At 38.1% G+C, this 21408-nt stretch overlaps 1 protein-coding gene across 2 annotated transcripts in view; it reads right to left on the reverse strand.

Annotated features, from left to right (window-relative positions):
* The window catches only part of LOC113098347 (protein disulfide-isomerase-like), a 44502-nt gene extending 25010 nt beyond the window's left edge, over window positions 1–19492 (reverse strand). Inside the window, exons 1-5 of one of the 2 annotated variants that reach the window (XM_026263376.1) lie at window positions 19185–19492; window positions 17854–18060; window positions 16678–16811; window positions 16465–16602; window positions 8959–9012 (exon numbers count right to left, since the gene is read on the reverse strand). In XM_026263376.1, the coding sequence (XP_026119161.1) occupies window positions 8959–9012; window positions 16465–16602; window positions 16678–16811; window positions 17854–18060; window positions 19185–19323 (672 nt within the window). In that variant the 5' untranslated portion in view covers window positions 19324–19492. The remainder of the gene's footprint in view (window positions 1–8958; window positions 9013–16464; window positions 16603–16677; window positions 16812–17853; window positions 18061–19184) is intronic. The other variant, XM_026263383.1, reaches the window with a different exon arrangement.
* Between the last annotated feature and the right edge of the window lie 1916 nt (window positions 19493–21408).

Below are 21408 nucleotides of genomic sequence, written 5' to 3' on the forward strand. Positions count from 1 at the left end.
CACGCTTAAGGGAGATTATGGAAAACAGTCTGACACCATTGTATAATGAGCACATGCACCCTAAAGGGAGCAGCCTGGAAAATGGAGCACAGCTGGATTAAAAAAAAACTAGAGGCATTTCATATTGCTTGGCGGGAAAGTAACCTATCCTACAGAAAAGCATTAAAAATTACTAGATCTGATTACTTTGTCTCTTTTAGAAGAAAACGAACATAAGGCCATCCTTAAAATATTTTGGTTTGCAGTAACGGTAAAAAAAAAAAAATAATCTTTTTTTTTAAAAGCATCGGTAGGTAGGACTATATTTTGTAAAGTTTCAATGTAAAAAAAATAAATAAATAAAAATTGTTGATGGTGATTACGTAGGTATGAATTTAAATAAATTAGCATATTGTGACATCACTGACTGGGTCTTCAACCCGTGCCTTCAGGCGCATCATTGCAAACCTCATTTTGATGCAGGCTATATTGACCACAAAATAATAGAAATCTTTGTCAATCTGTCCTAAATTGACAGGGTCAGTCGGGTTACAGCAAACAAGAATATTTAAGGATGGCCTAACCCTAGGTGTTTATTCAATACAGAGGCTAAATTAACGAAAAATAAAACATCAAGTGTTGACATTTTCCAACAGGACAGCAGTAATGACTATTCTATAGGAAAGGAAGAATTGTATAAACTTGTTAAACATGTTAGACCCTATTCTAAGCTCCTAGAACCTCTGACTATTATTAATTTATCATCGTCTTTAGGATGTCTCCAAAACCTTAAAACTGGCTGTTATTAAGCCTCTCAAATTAAAAAAAAAAAAGACCCTAAGAACTAGTTAATTACAGACCGATCTCGAATCCCCCTTTTCGGTCCAAGATACTAGAAAAAAGGTATCCTCACCTAACCATTATATTCATTCTTAGAGAAAATGGTATCTGTGAGGATTGCCAGTCAGAATTTAAACCGTATCATACAGAGACCGCTCTAGTTAGTTACAAATGACCTACTCTTATCATCGGATCATGGTTGTATCGCTCTATTAGTGCTACTGAACACTGCATTCGACACTATTGATCACAACATTCTTTTACATAGACTAGAAAAGCTTGTTGGCATTAATGGAAATGCATTAACATGGTTTAAATCGTATACATGACTGCCATCAATTTGTAGCAGTGAATGAAGAGGTATCATGTTGATGATCCTCTGCTCTACATTTCTTTGCGGCCCAGCGCAACATACCAATTTGAAAAACTAGTGGAATGCATAGTCGATAAAAAAATAAATAAATGATGACTGTTTCTACCGGTTAAATTCAGAAAAAAACCGAGGCGTTAATTATAGGACCTAAAAATTCTGCATGTAATAACCCAGAACACAGTCTAAGACTTGATGGCTGCTCTGTCGATTCTTCATACCCTAGGTGTGCTATTTGATAGCAATCCTTCCTTAGAAAGCCACATTTCTAAAACTGCATTTTAGGGATGCACCGAATCAGGGTTCGGATTTGGACGAATTCTGGGCTTTTTGACGGGGTTCGGTTTCGGCCAAACCTTAAGTTTTTTTTTTACCGAACTGAACCCGAGGCTTGCACTACGCTGGTCAACGTCACGCAGCCGTTGATTGCGTGAAGGTGTTTATATGAAGAACACGGCCCGACAGTTTGCTCTAAACTAAACTGTTCATGAATCTTGATCGGCTGGGACGATTTATACCATAGCATTACAGAGCCAGCCAGTCACATCTGGTGCTGACGTGGAGATAAGAGTTTTTTTTCAGTGAGCCTTTGATTCCTCTTAGAGAGGATCCTCTTCAGTGGTGAAATTCAAACCAGCAGCGATTTCCACTGATGGCAAAAACGACAAAATTCTACCTCTGTGTGCCAGTAAACATCTGTGCCCAGTGAAATACTTTTCAGTACTGATGGGGACATTCGTTCCCACACTCGCAACCGGCTGTCACCTGTTAATCCAGAGTGTCTTTTTAAAAAAATTTTTTTTATTAAACTCATTTCATGTGAAAGATTAGAGGTTTTACGTTAATTTAATTATGATGCAGGAGATGTGTGATCTTACGTAATATTTCTCGTAATATTTAGCTACTGTTCTAATCGTAGCCTATAAACGAAAACTAAACCGCCTACTATCCATGTTTATTGAATTAATGTTCAATTACATTAATTTCAGTTAAATCACCAAACATATTCAGATTTTTAAAAAGAAAAGAAAAACACTTCTTTGCATTGCTGCACTTTTATTGAAAGGTTTTGGTTGTTTACTTGGGTAAGCATAAACTTGGTAATTGTCAAAAAAGTTAATTTTCAAAAAAATTAAAAATACATTGTTGTGCACGTTGTTTACTTCATTAATGTGTTTTACTGTGTTAATGGAATAAGGATGCGAGTAGGATTCGGTATTCGGTTTAGACCGAACCCCAAAAATCTGGATTCGGTGCATCCCTACTGCATTTATCCATCGAAAAAAAAAAAAAAAAAAAAAAAAATCTAAATTATGACCTATGCAAACAATGTAAAATACAAAAATGTTAATCCCAGTGTTTATGATTTCAAGGTAATATTATTGTAATGCTTTTTTGGGTCATTGTTCTGCACGCTTACTAAAACTCCAGCTGGTTCAAAATGCAGCTGTTAGAATTTCTTACTAGAACCAGGAAGTAGGGAAATACCGGTATCTAATTTTCCTGTTGCGGTTAGTTGATCATGCTTTTATCACTGTATACGGTATTGAAATTTTGTTTAAAAAAAGTTGTCATACAGTATAACAGGTTAAACTAGATAAAAATTTTTGTCAAGACAAACTTTAAGTTGGCTTGAGAAAGCCTGACCAGAAAGTTTGAAAAGTTTGAAAAGTTTAAGAAGTTTAAAAAAAGACAGTGATTAACATTTTGCTAGCATAACAAGCAAGTGACTAGCATGTACTTAGAATGACTAGCAAGGTATCTAGCATGTCGCTAGCATAATTAGCAAGTGACTAGCCATGTCGCTAGCATGATCAGTATGCGACTAACAAGTAGCTAGCATGACTTTAGCATTATTAGCATGTTGCTAGCATGTTTCTAACATGACTAGCATACGACTAGCATATTGCTAGCATGATTAGCATGTTGCTAGCATGTTGCTAGTTTGATTAGCATGTTGCTAGCATTTTTCTAGCATTACTAGCATGCGACTAGCATCATTTTAGTATGATTCGCATGTTTTGCTAGCATGTTTCCAGCATGATTAGCATATTGCTAGCATGTTTATAGCATGACTAGCATTCGACTAGCATGTTTCTAGCATGTTTCTAGCATGATTAGCATGTTGCTAGCCTGATTAACATGTTTCTAGCATGACTAGCATGCGACTAGCATGATTTTAGAGGTGTTTCAGTGTTATGGTAAGATATGAACCGGGAAGTTTACAGGAAGCATGTGACACGATGTGGCCAGTGTTGGGCAGTAGCGTCGCTACAAGCAGCGAAGCTACTAGTTTAACTACATTTCTCAGTAGCTTGGTCGTAGCTGAATCAAATAGCTTTTCAGTAGCGAAGCTCTTTTTTTTTTTTACCAAGTAGTGCGGTAGCTTCCACACAAGCTACATTTCGCAAGCATTTCTGAAGCTCAAACTCAAATCGGGAAATACAACTGCTAAGATCGCTGATCCTGGATCAGTAGTGACGTGACGGCACCACTTCATCTTGTTCGTGTTTACGGTGGATAGCAACCAACCAACCATCTTTATGATGCATTACCGCCACCTTCTGCTCCGGATGGTACCACTCCTTGGCCAGTCACGCAAAAATATTTGATGAAATGATGGCATAGGATGAGGTCGGAGTACAATTAATCCCGAGGAGTGAGTCGCCGTGGCCGTACCTCGACAAGTACATGGCACTGACCGAGATAACAGAGAGAAAACATGTTTTCAGATGCTGCTTGTAAAAATTATCAGGGTCCAGCCTGGCCATTTTTTTTGTACTGTTTGGAGGTCTTGCATTTTGTTCTGCAAAGGCCTACAGTATATTAAGCATGCCCATGCAACAGGTGCATACACTTACTTGTGCGCACATTGTTAATTACATGTATTTTGATTGTTTTTGTTGCCAAAGTGATAAGGAACACAAAAAACTATTAAACTAATAAATTACACCTGCCTATCTGTTTGACTGACAGTTTTGAGCACTGAGATAGCATTGACTTGTAATAAAACGTGTTCAACATAAAAATTTAATTTTAAAAGTAGCTTAGATGTAGCAAGCTACTGTTGATGTAGCTTAGCTTGCTACATTTCCCAAGGGGGTAGCTTCAGTGTAGTTAAGCTTAATTTACTGTAGAGTAACTGGTAGCTTAGCTCAATACATTTTCCAAGTAGCTTGCCCAACACTGGATGTGGCGGTGTCCGGTTATGACATTCTAAGATTGACATGGCGAAGGACCAATCGAAGTCTGACTGACACACACGAGCACCCAGCACTGCAAACACATACAGAACACTGGGAGAGGCTGTTTATCATCAGATCGCATAAATCAGTGGAAAATGAATAGAAATTACGATTCTGTCTGAAGAAATATGAAATAAACATCAGTAAATATATCCATATATCTCCGTGGATATGCATCTTTGGTCTATAAATCCTTATTGATGCTGTTCAGTGAGTCTATGTGAACACAAATAAACCGCTGCTGACGTGACTGAATATGAATGAGTGGTGAATTTCTATTAAAAATGTGGCAATACGGATTTATTACTCCTGACATAAATTACTAAATAACGGTCACTGCAACAATGTTTTATCAAAACATTGGTCAAATATCGAAGCTTGATTCTTTAAACTTTCAATTGATGCACAATTTTTTCTAGATAAAGAGTGATGTTTAACGTGCTGTGAAAGTGAAACAATAATAAACTGGGGCCGTCGGCGACGTTTGCAAGTACAGGGGTTTTAATATTCAATCCAGCATTAATACCACCCATTTTCAATTTATTTCTCACCAGTTTATGTTCACCTGGCTGGTTTCGTTTATATTTGCCAAGTTATTATGAAATTTGAAATAATCTTGTACTTTATTTGTCCGATCTACAGACGAAAAGCCAGAATCACTGTCCTCTGAAGCTGGAGAAATGGATGTTATTTTCACTTAAGACAAAAAGATCATACAAGCACTCATTTTGATCTCTATAATATATTCTTCTAATTGTTTTGTGTTGATTCGCTGCACTGTTTTAATTTAAAAGGCTGTCGTGACTTTTTTTTCCTTCCAGTATTCATAAGCTGTATCACGCTGTCAAATAGCCTGGCTGATGAAGTGCTCATTATTTCGCTCTAGTCTTTCTCTCGGTTCTTTGACCTGAGACAATTTATTAATGAGATCCGATAATAATAACATATGTGAGTTTAGCTTGGCAGTGTGAATGAAATGTGTATTTATTTATCCGATCTCGCCCAGAAACGCTGCTGTCATGTGACTTTTTCCCTCAATGTCAACAAACACCTGGATTTTGCTCTTGTTGTGTTCTGAGTGGATTGTGTGGATTAATATTTTATTTTAAGCTCTTAAAAAAATATAAAATGACTTCACCATGTTGTGACGATGGATAGCAATTGAGGTGACGTTTCAGCCTGACAGAGAAAATCTCACAAGCACATATAAACACTAATTTTCATGTGTATAATACATTCTTCTAATTGTTTTGTGCCGTTTCGCTGCAGTGTTTTAATGAAAGTGAAAGGCTGTAAATTCTCTGTGGACTTCAAGTGTTCAGAGAAATGCATCGCAAGCTCGCGGGCAGTTGCCTGCCGTAAATATATCATGTTATTACTTTAAACAGTTCAGAAACATCTGAATTTAGCTCTTCTAACGTGTGGATTGAGTGCAATCGTCATTTTAAAAGGTCTTAATGAATTCGCTCGTTGTGAACTCCGTGGGGACAATGCCTGCATGACCAGCAGCTGATTCTTTGCTCATCTTTCTGACTGCTCTCTGCCCAGTCAATTATTAATGAGCCCTGACCCCTGTAATAATCAGATATGTTGGTTTAGCTTGTCAGTTTGAGGGAAATTGTATTATTTACAGTATTTTTGACCGATTTAAAAGTGAAATTAAACCTTTCAAGCCAACATAATAAGTTTAAATAGGATTTCAGTAAGTTGGCTTTCTCAAGCCAACTTAACTTTCTTATAACAAAAATAACTAAACATTTAAAACAAAGCAATACAGAAATATATATAAAAGTTAAATGTTTTACACATTAAAGTGCAAAAGAACTATAAAAACCAATAAGTATCACTTTACAGTAAGACCTCATTAGTTAACCTTAGTTAATGCATTATATTCAAGGCAAGGGAAGTTTATTTATAGCACATTTCATACACAATGGTAATTCAAAAAGAAAGTCCTGAAGAAAAATAATCAAAAATAAAACAATCAATTTAAGAAATTGAAAAGGATTTAAAGTTTGACTTAATGAATTTAAGAGTTTAAAAACAGAAAACGATTTTACATAAAATATAGTGTAATCAGTTCGGACAACACAGTGCTCATCCAATAAGTGCACAGATAAACAATGAGCAATAACTACATTTACTATAGACCCCTTTTGCGCGGACGTCAGAGGTACGTCACGGCGCTAGCTGGAGGCAAAACAAACGGAAAACTGGAGGCGGCTAATACAAACCAACACAGGGTCGGCTACGCAAGGAGCTTAAAATGTAGTCTTGTTGTGTTGTTGGTTGCCAGAATCGACGGAGAACATTTTATATACATTGTTGTGATTAATTGTGACCGGAATTTAAGAACATGGTAAGAAAGAATAAATACAGAAAGTTTATAATTTGCAGTCTTCAGAATTTTTATTTCTAGAAACTAATTACATCTTAATTTTACTGTAATGTCACTCTTTATTTAAATCAAAGGATCTATACGCCCTCATTTTCTCTTTACTATACACGCTCGGTTTCTCTATCAGGTAAGTGTAGATGTCAGGCCACTCAATCGGAGGTAATCCTGTCAGATCGTCCATCCAATGAGTGATTGTGTACGGGTCGACCAATCTGGTTCCGTCCGTTAAAGTTAACTTTTTCAAATAATTATCGCGGTCCCGGACAGTGAGTGACCTTAAATATTAAGATAAAGCAGATATATTCAGATTTTCTCCAGCCATTGTTAAAAAAAACAAGCTAAGAAAACTCGCTAGCTACCATTTGTTCAAGTGTTGAGGGGAATCTTTCTGCCTCCAGCTAAGCCCCGCCCACACAAATACGTCACATTGTTTACCAACTGTAAAAGGGTCTATAGAAGTTATTAAATTGTTAAAAAAAAAAAAATACAAGTCTTAGTTCATGTTAGCTCATTAAATAACACTGTTGCAACTTTCAATTTTAACAATGTGTTATTAATATATTGGAATACCTGAGATTAATGAATGTTCAGAATAATTTTTTAATTGGCAGTTTATGTTAACTAATGAAGCCATAATGTAAAGTGTGAATGCACAATAAATGATCAAAACTAGAGCTGCAACTAACGATTATTTTTTCTGTCAACTAATCTAACGATAATTTATTCGATTAGTCGACTAATCTAACGATTATTTTTATTACAATAAATAATCTAATGTTTTTTTTTTTATTAGCTAATGAATCCTTTGGATAACTTCACAAAAAAATATATATAAAGTACAACTTCTAATGTGCTTCAACCTATGTGGTTGAAGTTTTTACAGTATAAAATAATAAAGAGGCAAAGAAAATTATTTTACTATGGTAAATGAGCTTATGATAGCGTTTATAATTAAACAACAGTAGCCATAAATTTGCAGTTGTCTGAGACGTCATGAAATGTTCTTTAGCATCACAAACCATAAAATGTAGTCAGGGTTCTGCTATGGTTTAGCATGGTTTCCAGAGATCTGGAGCTGATTCGGGGTAGCTCGGTGGTTTGTGACTGTCTCGCGGCGCGCTGTCTTTTAAGGTGCCGTTCACATATCACGTCTTTTGCGCGCTCAAGTTCGTTATTTCCAATGTAGGCGCGCGATAAATGCGCTCATAATGGAAGCGAAGTGGTCGCGACGCGCTCATTTTTTCCAGGCGCGTCCGCACCGCATCGAGTTAAAAACATCTCAACTTTTCAGAATGCCGCAAGCACAAGAATATCAGACCTGAACCAGGAAGTTGGCCACATGATCACACGGTAGCCAGTTAAACCGTAACACCGGAGAGCGCCAAGATGTTTTCCTCTGAGGTGCTAGCGCATCGCAGTTGTGCTGCCGTGGTACACCATATCGGTTTTGCAAAGGGAACAAAGGGCCATTTTATTTGTCCTCTGTTTAAAGTATTCCCATACTTTTGATAACAGGGGTCTCTGTTTTTGTGATAGAATGCAACTTTCTCCATTCCCAGTATGCCATTACGCGAGATGTAAACAAACAGTGTGACCCGTCGTTGCAGCACTAATCAAAACACTTTCAAACAATATCTAGGGCATTTGTAATCCAGATTAAAGGGGGGGTGAAATGCTCGTTTTCACTCAATATCCTGTTAATCTTGAGTACCTATAGAGTAGTACTGCATCCTTCATAACTCCAACTAGTACACTAGTACTCATAACTAGTTTTATTATATCCATAAGAGAAAGATAGTCTGTACCGATTTTTCCCGGAAAAACACGACCGGCTGGAGGCGCGACGTGTGGGCGGAGCTAAAGAATCACGAGCGCCAGTAGGCTTTTGCGTTGAGAGCATGTGGAAGCTGTGACATTACCGTGAGGGAAAACCATCATCCAAAACAAACCATGGCTTACAGTCAGATTTAGCCGTTTATTTATGATCCAGAATGCGATCGAGGCTGAAACTGAACGAGAGCAGCAGCAGCAACGACTCGCTCCGAGCGGGGCTCGAACCCGGGTCTCCGGCATGGGAGGGGACGCACTAACAAGGAGGCAGAGATATTTTAAGTAGTTTTACTCACCGCCTGCGGATCCAACACACGATCGTGACCCTTTTTCGTTGGGATTGCATCATCCTTAAGAAATAAACGATACGCAAATCAGTCGTCAAACTGGGCCTTGTTTGTAAAACAAGATTCTTCGAAATGCAGGGAACAAACAAAAACACTTGCACAACTCCGTTGATGCTCTGTAAAAATAAACTCCATCCACTGGTCCCTTAATGCGTTTTTTTTTGGTAATCTGTGCAGGGTTGTCTTTCCCTGGCAACCAAAAACACACTTCTTTTGTGAATTTTCGCGACGCTCTCACTCTGATCAGTGAATCTCTCTGATCAGTGAAATGTCTGTGCTCAGCCTCGCTATACGAGAGCGCGCACTCTTCCGACAGAAGTTCCCTTAGGACCCATATAAGGAAATTCCGCTCCATCTAACGTCACACAGAGCCATACTCAAAAAAAACTTTCCGAAACTTGACAAACCGGAAGGAGTATTTTGGGAGCAAAAATACTCCTTCAAACGTACAACTTAATTTTTGAAACTTTGTCCATGTTTAGCATGGGAATCCAACTCTTTAACAGTGTAGAAAACTCAGTATGCATGAAATAGCATTTCACCCCCCCCCCCTTTAAAATAAATAAGTAAATAAAAAAAAAAATTAATAACGTTTGAAGTTAAATAGCCTATTAAAGCTGCAGTAGGTAACTTTTGTAAAAATATATTTTTTACATATTTGATAAACCTGTCATTATGTCCTGACATTAGAATATGAGACAGATAATCTGTGAAAAAAATAATATATAAAAATCAAGCTCCTCTGGCTCCTCCCAGTGGTCCTTTTGCCATTTGCAGAAAGTCATCCGCTCCCGGTAAGAAACAACCAATTAGAGCTGCGGTCCGTAACTTTTTTTGTGTTCAAAATGTAGAAAAATGTATATAATAAGCGAGTACACCATGAACCCATTTTCCAAACCGTGTTTTTAGCTTGCCCTGAATCACTAGGGTGCACCTATAAAAAGTGTTTATATTCGGACTATTTTAGATTGCTTTGGGGGTACCGCGGCGGAGTAACCCAGTACCTTTGTGATTCGTCGTAGACATAAACAGAGAGAAGTAGTTCCGCCTACGATGTTCTTCCGCAAGACGCAAGCAGTTCGGTTTATTAACCGATGGAGCGTCAAAAGTTACCTAACACAGCTTTAAGTCTAAGTATTAGCCATCTGCTGTCAGAAACTGAATGTGCTTTCATTCAGCGCGTCGCTCACGTGTTCCTCCATGTGCTTCTCATGCTGCTTGTTTACATCAGAGTGCATGCACTCTTTCAAGCAGCATACAGCGGTGTTGTGCATTTTAAGCAGCTGATGGGAATAATATTCTTAAAATTAATTCCAAAATCTAAATAATTTGTAATGTATTCACAATATTTAAGTGCCCACGATAACAATATCGTGCATATTAAATCACTGAAATATATCGCATTACCGAATACCGGCACAAGTCTACCAGGAAGTAAGACCATATTACCCCAGTTCTGTCAACACTGCACTGGCTACTAGGGATGCAAAATATCGATTAATTCCATAATTGTCTTTTGAATTAACGATCAATTAATCATTAACCATAATGCTGCAAAATGCATCTATTGCAAGCAGCAGTCACTGCTGAAGGAGTGGATGCCGAGTTGCCATATCCTTCATACTGATATTACATGATTTCTTGTTTGACTATTAATCAAGTTATGGCAAGAGTGAAATGTGTAACCTTATGTGCGCTTATGAAAAAGAATCCTGTTCTACCCTGTATTTATTTTCCTCAAGATTAATGTCCACATATTATGTGTGTGTATCCAACCATAATAAGACACTCGCCAGTGCTAGAAAGCCTTGGATTTTAGATAAGTTCTGTGTATTTGTGTTAGTATCTGTCTGAACAGGGAGAAGCTCAGACAGTCCCAGGACAAACCATCAACTGCCAGTGTCCAGCGTATCAGATATACGTCTTTGGAGAGTTTATCTAGGTTTTGGAAACAATCAGAATTGTGTTGACTTCTGTATTGACGCAATTAGTATCCTCTGTCAGGGTATAACTATGGTTGATTTTGAGTTGTACTGGGAGCGGCCTACGAACTCAGTCGAGAGTATTGAAGCTGATGAAATTGCTGCTGATGAAATTGCAAACTATTTTCTTCAAGTAAAATTAACTCATCTCTGACTCCTGGTCTTCATTGCCAAATATCTGGTCCTTGGGTTTTAACTGTAAATTTCCCTACACTGCCATGAAAGGATGTGCAAAAGCCACACACACACACACACAACGCTTCCTCACTTGAATTAATGGGGTTTTAGTCTGAATAAAATGCTAGTAGCAGGATTATAAAAGAGATGAGATTATGATCATTTCATAAAATCAAGAGTGCACCATACGTTTGAGATAGATTTACTTTGACTTACCTATCCTGCATGGAGACTGCTGAACGCACCTCTTTAAATTCTTTTGTGGTGCTCGTAGTTGTATTTTAAGACACAATTGCAATGTTTTCAACTGACATTATGTCATTTAAAATAAAATGATCCTAATTTATCTGTGGCGCGCTTAACTGCACTGCGCATTAAGTGAACCGCATCCATCGGCGCTGCTGCAGCAAAACACACTGGTGCTCACATTAATTTGATCCTGCTGGATTCTGTTTCTAGAAAATGTCATATTTAGAATTTTTGCGTTCCGGTAGGCTTAGCCTATTTGTTTTTTAAAATCTGACATAAGTGCTTTAGATCGTGACAGTGCGTGCGTGCAGACAAGGATGGCCGAGCAAGGCTTTGACTAGATTTATTTGGAGATTACTGCTCATGTCTCTTTCAGCACAAACCCAAATGTTTCCATATTTGCAATGTATTTGAATAGTTTAAATTATAAGTAGCAAGTTTGAATCGCTAGAATGTGTGCTCCAGCGCGATCGAAACAGCGGAACAGCGGAGACAGAATTTTTTATTTTTTTTTCGCAGGGTTAGGAAAATGTTAGATCGCGACCATGTCTCTGGATGTCGTTCGAGATCTAGCCTTAATGTAGCTTTGTTCTAGTATGCCGGTTTCATTTCTTAAATCTACTAATTTTGCAGGTTTATTTTATTATCTTTCACTTTTAAAGTCACATCTCTTACTGTGTGTGGTAAACATGGGAAGGGAAATTAAAGATTTCATGAATTAAGAATTTGTTTCTATTACCTTGTTCCCTTATTTCAGTTAAATCATGGGTTATTTAGGGAACAAAATTAACGAAACATGGACAATTGCCACAAATTAATAAGTCGTAGGAACGAATTAAGTTGTAGGAATGAATAGACTACCTGTCCTGTCACTGTGTCCCGCAGCCCTGCAAAGCACAGTTATCTGATGAAAAGACTTAGTTACTACATTTCTATTGCTTTTCATGTTGAAGAACTTGTCATTTTTATTTTAATGTACTTTTAAAGTTTACATCACATTAAAAGCTTAATTAGTACACCGAATTAATGATTAATTTATATAAAGTCACCATCACTCACAGCGACTCACACATGTTCTGCGCACGAGCCGCATGCAACCCAACATTAAATCAGTTAACCGACCATCAACAACCTTAATCGATCAATCTCTTATCGTCAATTAACCTATAATCGATTAGTCGTCTGCATCCCTACTGGCTACCTATTAAACATTGTATAGATTTAAAAATCTTGCTCATTACTTTTATTGCCCTGAATAGTATAGCACCTCAGTATTTGAACAAGCTCGTTACATTATAGTTCTCCACGTCCACTGCGCTCTCAAAACTCAAGCATTTTTTGAGAATAACTACAATAACTAAATCAACTGCGGGTGGCAGATCATTTTCCTATTTGGTGCCTAGAATAACTCTAGAATAACCTACCTAACATTGTTCAGGAGGCAGACACAGTCTTGCAGTTTAAATCTAGATTAAAGATCCATCTATTTAACCTGGCTTACACAGAACACACTAATACGCTTCTAATATCCAAATCAGTTAAAGGATTTTTAGGCTGCATTAATTGGGTAAACCAGAACCGAGAACACTTCCCATAACACCCAATGTACTGGCTACATCTTTAGAAGAACGGGATACACACTAATATTAGTCTGTTTCTCTCTTATTCTGAGGTCACCACAGCCAACAGATCCAGTCTGTATCCAGATCAGATGGTGGAAAGGGCCCTAGAAAGGACCTCTATAGACCTGACAGCAGAGACCAGTACAACTAGATGAGCCCCAGATACAGATCCCCTGTAAAGACCATGCCTCAGACGACTGCAGGAACCAGTTGAGTCCCCTGCACAATGTGACTTTGCTACAGCCTGAAATTGAATTACCGATTTCATCTGGCCAGAAATTGTTTGTACATTTAAAAAGCACATCCTTCCACCTTGCTCAAAGAATTCATAATTTGACCGATTTCTATAAATCAGCAAATTATTTTTTCACAGCAGAACTCCTATCACTTAGGCTTGGGACGGTTACCGCACTACCGCAGTCACGTGATGCCTACTGCGGGTCTAAACCTGTAACGGTCATCACCGCACCAAAAAAAAAAAAAAAAAAATACAACATTGGCCTGCACATCTGAATGCCTTCGGCAGAAGTAAAATGAGCCATTTTAATCTAGATTAATTCCAAGATTACAGTGAGATTAATCTAGATTAAAAAATGTATCTATGCACCATCCATTTGTATTGACTAGAGTACCTGTGTAATGTCTTGTAGCCTATATATTCATTTTACTAAAGCATAAAATACAGGCGGATGACTCATGAGAAAGACAAAAAAAGCAGGACCTCAGTTTTTAATTGCACGTGCTTATTCTGCTTAACACAATTCTCTCACGTGGTTGTGCAGCCGACAATTGTGCATTTAAGCTACTATTCCATCTAAACATGGCAGAGAGGGCTAACTTGGTGGCAAAGCCAAATGTCACGTCGCCAATATGGGCACATTTAGGCTTTGAACCTGATGAAAAAAGGACTTCCAGGCAATTTTAATGAGCCCATTTGTAGAATTTGCTACAAAAAGATTCCGGTATCACGTTCAAATACGTCCAACCTGAGGACGCATCTTACAATACAGTCTTTTTTTTTTTTTAGTAGTAGGCCTACTTATAAATATTATTTATAAATATTTATATTTATCTTGTTTGTAAGTAAAAAAACAACCACAATATTTTGAGCACCGACACTTAAATTAAATAGCATCCGTTAAATTATAGCCTTAAACCACACTGAGACCAAAGCGCACACGAGATACAGGCTAAATAAATATAAAAAATATAATATAAATAATATTTATATATATTATAGATTTTTAAATATTTATATTAATTTAGCCTATATGTCTACATATTTATATTACTCTATATGCCTTCGTTAAAGAGTCTTCATCAACCACTGAGACAAAAAAAGCGCACACGTAATATCTATATAAATATTAGAAAGAATAGAAAGAAAAAATGTCTGCCGTTTTGATGGAAAAATACAGTGCACCCTCAACTCAACAGCTATTGGCAAAGACCGCGTTTGTCGACCCTAGGTATAAGGATATTGACATTTCTGACGAGGTGCAGGATGAGCTCATGGAGGAGATGATGAATGTCCTCGCCCAAAAATATATGACCATTTGCGCTACAAGCATTCCCTCAGAACGTGTGTTCAGTGCTGCAGGTAACGTCGTTACGTCTTTCAGGGCCTCCCTTAAACCTGACAAAGTGACCATGCTAGTTTTTCTAGCAAAAAATATGAAGGCTGGGATGTAAATCATTATTCTAAATGTGAAATAATAAATGTTAAATAAACGTGTTCCTTATGCTCAATTGCCTTAGACTCTGTGTGCGCAAAAGTCATTATAGTTTAAGTGATTGTTTGATGACGACGACTGTAGCCTAATCTGAAGGTAAAAACATGGAAAATAAACATGCAAATTAATATCTATTACTGATCAATATGATAAATAAAAATGTGTTTGTTTGTCTTTATGATGCTCTATCTTCAGATCTCTGTTGTGAATTGCGATCAATTATCGCCCCCAAAAAATATGATGGCTCGCCTATTATTTCGTTTTGCAGAATTTTTATTTCAGACACCATTCCATTTCTGTTTTAAATGCTCTTGTTCTAAAATGTAAAAAAAAAAAAGTAAAATAAACCTGTTCCTTATATACACACCTCCCGTGTGTGTGCAAAAGTGGAAGTCCATCGATCATGGTGGTGTGGGGGGGGGGGGGGGTTGGGTTGCGGTTTACCGTAATACCACGGGAATTTATTGCTTTTCAACCACGGTAAGAAAAAAATTAAATACCGTCCCAGGCCTACTAATCACTAACAATGATAAACGAGAGCATCATTTCCTAATGTATTCCAAGGTCAAGGGAAAGCTCTGAGGTCTGCTTTAATCAGTAAGAACTAGAAAATCTAAATCATTGCATGGCCGAGCAAAGACCCAAAATAGAAACAACAGTGTTGCCAGAGGAGACTACAATAGGTGCAGCAGGATCATGTTACCGTGGCTGAACTGAGAACTTAAATTATGGACTCTTATGGATTTCATAACCTAAATTGTCTCTCGAGAGCCTGGCGTTTAAGCGGAGAACACACCACACGACTGTCAGGCTGATTATGAATGTAATTTGGTATTGACAACTCATCGTGCCAAGTCCAACCAGGTCTCTTTCAGTTGGGCTCAGTCGCTTTTTGCAATCAGCAGAAAAAGTTGTATAGCATGTGGTGTCAAGAACCAGTTGTTGCTAGTGGTTTTCTCAAAGATTTTTTTTAAAAACAGCAATTTTTTTATTAATTGTACATGCTGCTTTGCAGTGGAAATGTGCTCAATGTCAAGCCATCATTGTTAATTTTCACATTGTAATGATCACTCATTAATTTATTGATGTACTTATCAGCTGTCAGACTATGAGACGACACCGTCATAACATCCTATGGGTGCGTCCCAATTCAGATTGAATGACTGGCATTTTGACACCGCAAGCTAAATTCTTTCTAACCTTATCTCCATATTATCTTGCAATTATTATGCTTACTGCACACATAAAATAAGGAGTTTATATTAGTAGTCCCATATTCATAACTGACCACAAAGCCTGTTTACAAATGTCTACCATTGTAATATACATCTGCCAATGTCTGTTTACAGTGTGTATAAACAAAAAGTGTGTGCTTTTATTTATTTTACTCTCTGCACAACTCTTTAAACATTGGATTGATTTTACTAAATGAAGTGTGGACCAAATAGAAATTCCAACAGGAAAACTTGGTTTTGGCAGATGCTTAAAATTCAATGACTAGGATCAGGTGGGGGGCAAAAACAAAATACTGATCAAGACATCCCTAATAGTTACATTTAAATTTTGCTAAATCTTTTGCTACTAGATCTCATCACAGCCCTAGTTGGGATCCATTAATATAAAAAGTTATAAATCAATATTTATCAGTTCTGAAATTTTGTCAGCAGAGTTAAAGTAGAGAACCTTCTTTACCTTCTTAAAAAGAACAACACCATCCTTGGCCACTTCAAACTTTGAAAAGCCTGCATCATCAGAGATGATGCCAAAGGGGATGTCATCCACAGCCTCTGCTGTTTTAATGAAGGCCTTGGCATTTTCTGATTCAACATCCTGCAAAGAAGCCGAAATTTTTTTTTGTAAAAAGCACCCAAAACTAAACTAGCTGAAGAAAACAATGACATTTACCTTAAAGAACCCAATGACTGCAACCTCATTATCAGCAATAAGAGACTCTGCCTGGGTCACATCAGTTAAAGTAGTAGCTGCAGGGCCAGTTCGCTTTTTCAGCCAGTTGACAATGTCATCAGCCTGTCGGCCAGCTGTAAACAGAGAATGAGAATGTCATAGTGAGACAAAGGAAACTGGTGGTATAAAAGCAAACACTTGTACATGTACAGAAAAAAAAGCACCATATCAACTATAGGAGATGTGCCACATTTCGATTTGGCACATTATTAATATATATATATTTTTCCCCAAAGCACCTTGCACTGCGTTTCATCAGTTCATGCATTAATTTGGAAATAAACATGTGACCTCGGTGTGTTAATCCCCAGTTCTACTTTAAGCTACAGAAATAATGCACTGATATTAAATATACATGCACGCTATTAAATGCAGTAAACATAACTAAAGTGTTCCTTTCACGCATCCGCACCAATTTATGTCCATTTATGACCACAGGGCAGGACCGACATGCTGTCAATGTGATTGACATGACACGGTCTCAACCTTATAGAGCCCTTCCATCAAGGACTCGACAAAGATTAAATATTCTGGAATTTAGTTTTCTTTGATCGCTCAAGGAATCTGAAGAGTGTTACTTTTTTTTTATGACCTTGAGACATCTGAAAGTCATGGAACTTGCATTTGCTGAGACAGGTCTGGCCTGCAGGAGTAAGACAGCCATGGAGAGCAGACTACAGCAACCATACCAAAGGCAACGTGAGAAACTGACCGTTGAAGGAAAAGGGGGAGGGGCCCTTCTACAAATAGGCTGGAACTCCGGGCTTCCACGTACAGAATGACATTCACGTCTTCAGCAGTTAGCACTCACATTAATGGTATGCAGACCACTGACCAGTCTAAACTGAATAATGCTTTATGGTATAAGATGGCATCAATACAGCTCAGTCACACTTCACAGCAGTTAAAACCAAAACAAACCTGTTAGAACTTTGTGCACTTACTGATTTCCTTCTGTCTGGTTTTAAGCCAGGCTTGTTATTGATTTTGGAAAAAAAATGAAACCTTTTTCCTTCACACAAAAGAAGAAGTCAAAAGCTGAACACAGTCTAGTAGTCCACAGACAAAGATGCACCATGAATATTATACAGGAAAATTGTGGCTGATATCTCTAACCGGAATACTCCTTGGGGTTTTCCTTCTCTCCTCCCTTGAAGAACTTGATGGTGGGATATCCACGAACACCAAACTCCTGAGCGAGCTCAGATTCCTCCGTTGCATCCACCTTTGCTAGTTTGATGTCTGAGCCTTCAGCTTTCAGCATACCAGCTGCTTTGGCATATTCGGGGGCCAGGGCTTTACAGTGCCCACACCATGGTGCATCTGCAGTTAGCAAAAAATAGTTAAATGCAATAAACCTGACATATACGGTCACTGCATGTTAGCAATTTTACATTCATTACACAAGCCACATTAGCAGTAATTTGATATATACACACATACATATACACACTCTAGTGTTCAACCCAGTAAAACGGAATAAACTAAGTAGGCCAAACATATTACTCTAATCTTTCTCAACACGTCATCTCTCACAACCTGACATGCTATTAAAGTCAAGACCAAAGGTCAGTGGTTTTAAAAATTCACATGCATCAAATACTCACTCTTATCAGATAAAACACTTATGAAAGACTGTATGGTTTACGTTTTCATTACATTGTTCACATGAAGAGTGTTTTTAAATACCAAATTGAATTTAAGTTATTTTTCTGATGTACACGTCAACCTAACGTGATGTTGCTGCAAAGTCCGTTCCATACTTACTCGCAGTCACACCTCTGAGTATGACGAAACACTCGTGTAGGCTAGTGATTGGCTAATTCGAGAGTCCATCACGTCCCTCTATCAGGATATACTCAAGAGTGCCCAATAAATTTAGCCCGATAAAGCGTAGATAAACTAACATAGCAGCCCGGTTACACACAGTCTGTGAAGTCTGTTCTGGTTTAAAACTCATTCTTGCTTAACCATAACATAATGCATCCCATTATTAAGTGGCGAAACCGAAAAACAAAGCAGAAGGAAATCAAGTGAAAAAGCATATCAATGAATTCATTATCTTCAACACGACAGGAACTCAGAGCTACTGCTCCAAGACTGCCATCGCCCTGAATACATACAAATCTACCAACTTGAATGTATTATTCTTAAATGGATTCGACGTACTGTACTTCAGCGTTGAACGTTTTGGGGCGAGTGGCAAATACCTCTTCAAATCATTAACTCACGTTCTTACATTGCGGTTTAATGTTATCATTTACATTTGGTTAGCGCACGTCTATTAATTGGGTTATGATTGCAAGAGATTAAGTACTGCAAAACTAAGAATAAAAAAACAACACACTTCACTAAGAGTTGGTTTCGTTTTGCGTTCTCCTCATGCACAAGCTATAGACATGAACGCAGCAACAATTCAAACAAAGTTGGTGACTAACGTTACTTACAAAATTCAACAAGGATATTTGGGTAAGTTTTGAAGGCCTCCTCGAAGTTACTTTTCTTGAGTACGAGCACGTCCTCCTCCTCGGCGATATCAGCCGTGCTCATAGCGGCCAGTGCGCACACAATCAACAACTTCAGCATCTTGGATCACTTCCAAACGTGCCAATTATTGATAATACCGTGATGGAAACCTGGGACACTGTTAGCGCAGCGGGTCTGCTTTCACCTTTAACAGTCTGAAGTGTTGCTTGAATTTTGCGTCTGCCGCTAATTACGTGGCATTGAGCGCAGGAAACAGAGAGGACAGCGCTGCTGCGCATGCGCATTTATCAGGCCGAACGCAGTTCGTGTTGAATTGTGGAGATAGGTTTTTTTTTTTTTTTTTTTTAATTTTATTATGAACAATGCACAGGACAATAGGTACAGAGAACACTACAACTACTGTGCAACCTGCACAAAAAAAAAAAAAAAAAAAAATGTACAGACCAGAGGATAATAACATATTAATTTATAGAAGGGGAAAATTAAAATATATTCAGTTCCTTCAGGAGATGAAATGTTCTTGTAGCCTTCATATTTTGCATGTTTTCTATTGTTTTGTAATATGTTTTAAAGTCCAGATGAAATACATTAAAGCTAGGTTGTGAATTAGACCATTTACATTTGTGAATATGGTATTTTCCGAAGATAATAAACAGTTGAATAACAAAAATTAAATTTTTGGACAAATTGTGGAGATAGGTCTGACTGCAGAACCGCAGAACCATTACGTCACGACAGTCTGAGGACGACAGCGCCAGCCCGACTGTCTGAGGGCGGAAGTGGGCGGGGCAAGGAATTACGCTACTTCCGTGTTTCGGAACTTTTAAAGTTTAAAACCACTCGGCTCTCTGTCGCATTATCGTACAGACAGGAGGAGAAGCTCGCAGGCAATTAACTTAATATGGTGTACTGGTGTTACATTTTAAAATGCTATACAAAATAATTAATCAGAATACTTACTCCTGCTCACTCACGACAAAGAACTCCCCGCTCAAGCTCGCCGTCTCTGCAAGATTAACGATGGCAGTTTGCACGCACAGCCACTTAGAAGATTTACATCTGGCAGACAGGTTGCTGACGTCGTCAAGCTTCGTTTGAGTCAGCGCGTCAGAAACGGAAGTGCTAAAAAACGCTAAAACTGGGCTTCATTTGTCTCAATTGAGTTCCAATGGGGTCGCTGTGTCCATTTCTTTTACTGTCTATGGTTATGACGCAATCATTAGCCTATTTTTACAAAAACTGTTTCTACGGGCCATAATGTAACATAGAAGGTAATGGAGCCCTTTATACATTGTCGTGTATCTTTAGAAATAAATAATGGACAAACAGTCTTTAAACGCCTCAGATGTAAAGTTATTTGCTGTCAAAGTGACGCCAAAATGAATGGGAGTCAATGGGAATGCTAACGCAAGTGAAGTTCTGCTAAAAGGAGGAGGAGTTATGATGGCGGAGTGAGCGGTAGCGTTTTTGCAGGCTCCGTTATTAAAGTCTTGAAATCGTCCTAAACATTTAATCTCCGACAGAAAAAATCCCAACAACTTCACGTAAGAACTGCATAAATAACATCTCAGCCCCACGGAGTTCTATTTTTCGAAGCGGACTACCTGTACTCGGTTTTTTTTCTTTTCTTGTTCTGCAACGTGAACGAGATGGCTAACGCTAGCAAAGTGGCTAAAGCTCAACTGTTAACTGACCACGACTATAACTTGACGGCCCTGCGCGAGGCATGTGAGGAAGAAGAAATAGAGGCAATGGAGGAAGAAAATCGGAAAATGTCTCATGACCACACACCTTTGCCTAGCCCAAATCCCAAGAAAATGAAACCAAAGAATCAAGATGTGGAAAAACAGCCGGGTGAGATAACAAATGAAACCATCTTAGATGCAATTCAAACTTTGATAAAGAGATTTGATGAACAAGATGACAGACTGAAAGCTTTTGAAAGTCGAATGGAAGCTAATACACAAGCAGTGAGAGAAAATAGGGAAGAAATAAGCAAAGTGAAGGAAGAAATGTTGCTGTTGAAAAAAGAAAATGCATCACTGAAGCAGATATGTCTGGAGCAAGCCAGGTATAAGAGAAGGTGGGATCTTAGACTGATGGGCCTTCCTGAAAAAGACAAAGAGGATACAAGAGAGACTGTGATCGGCATCCTGACAAGAGTGATCCTGGTGTCAGTGGAGA

This window comes from Carassius auratus, chromosome 6 (genome assembly GCF_003368295.1).
Source record: "Carassius auratus strain Wakin chromosome 6, ASM336829v1, whole genome shotgun sequence".
Classification (NCBI taxonomy): Eukaryota; Metazoa; Chordata; class Actinopteri; order Cypriniformes; family Cyprinidae; genus Carassius; species Carassius auratus.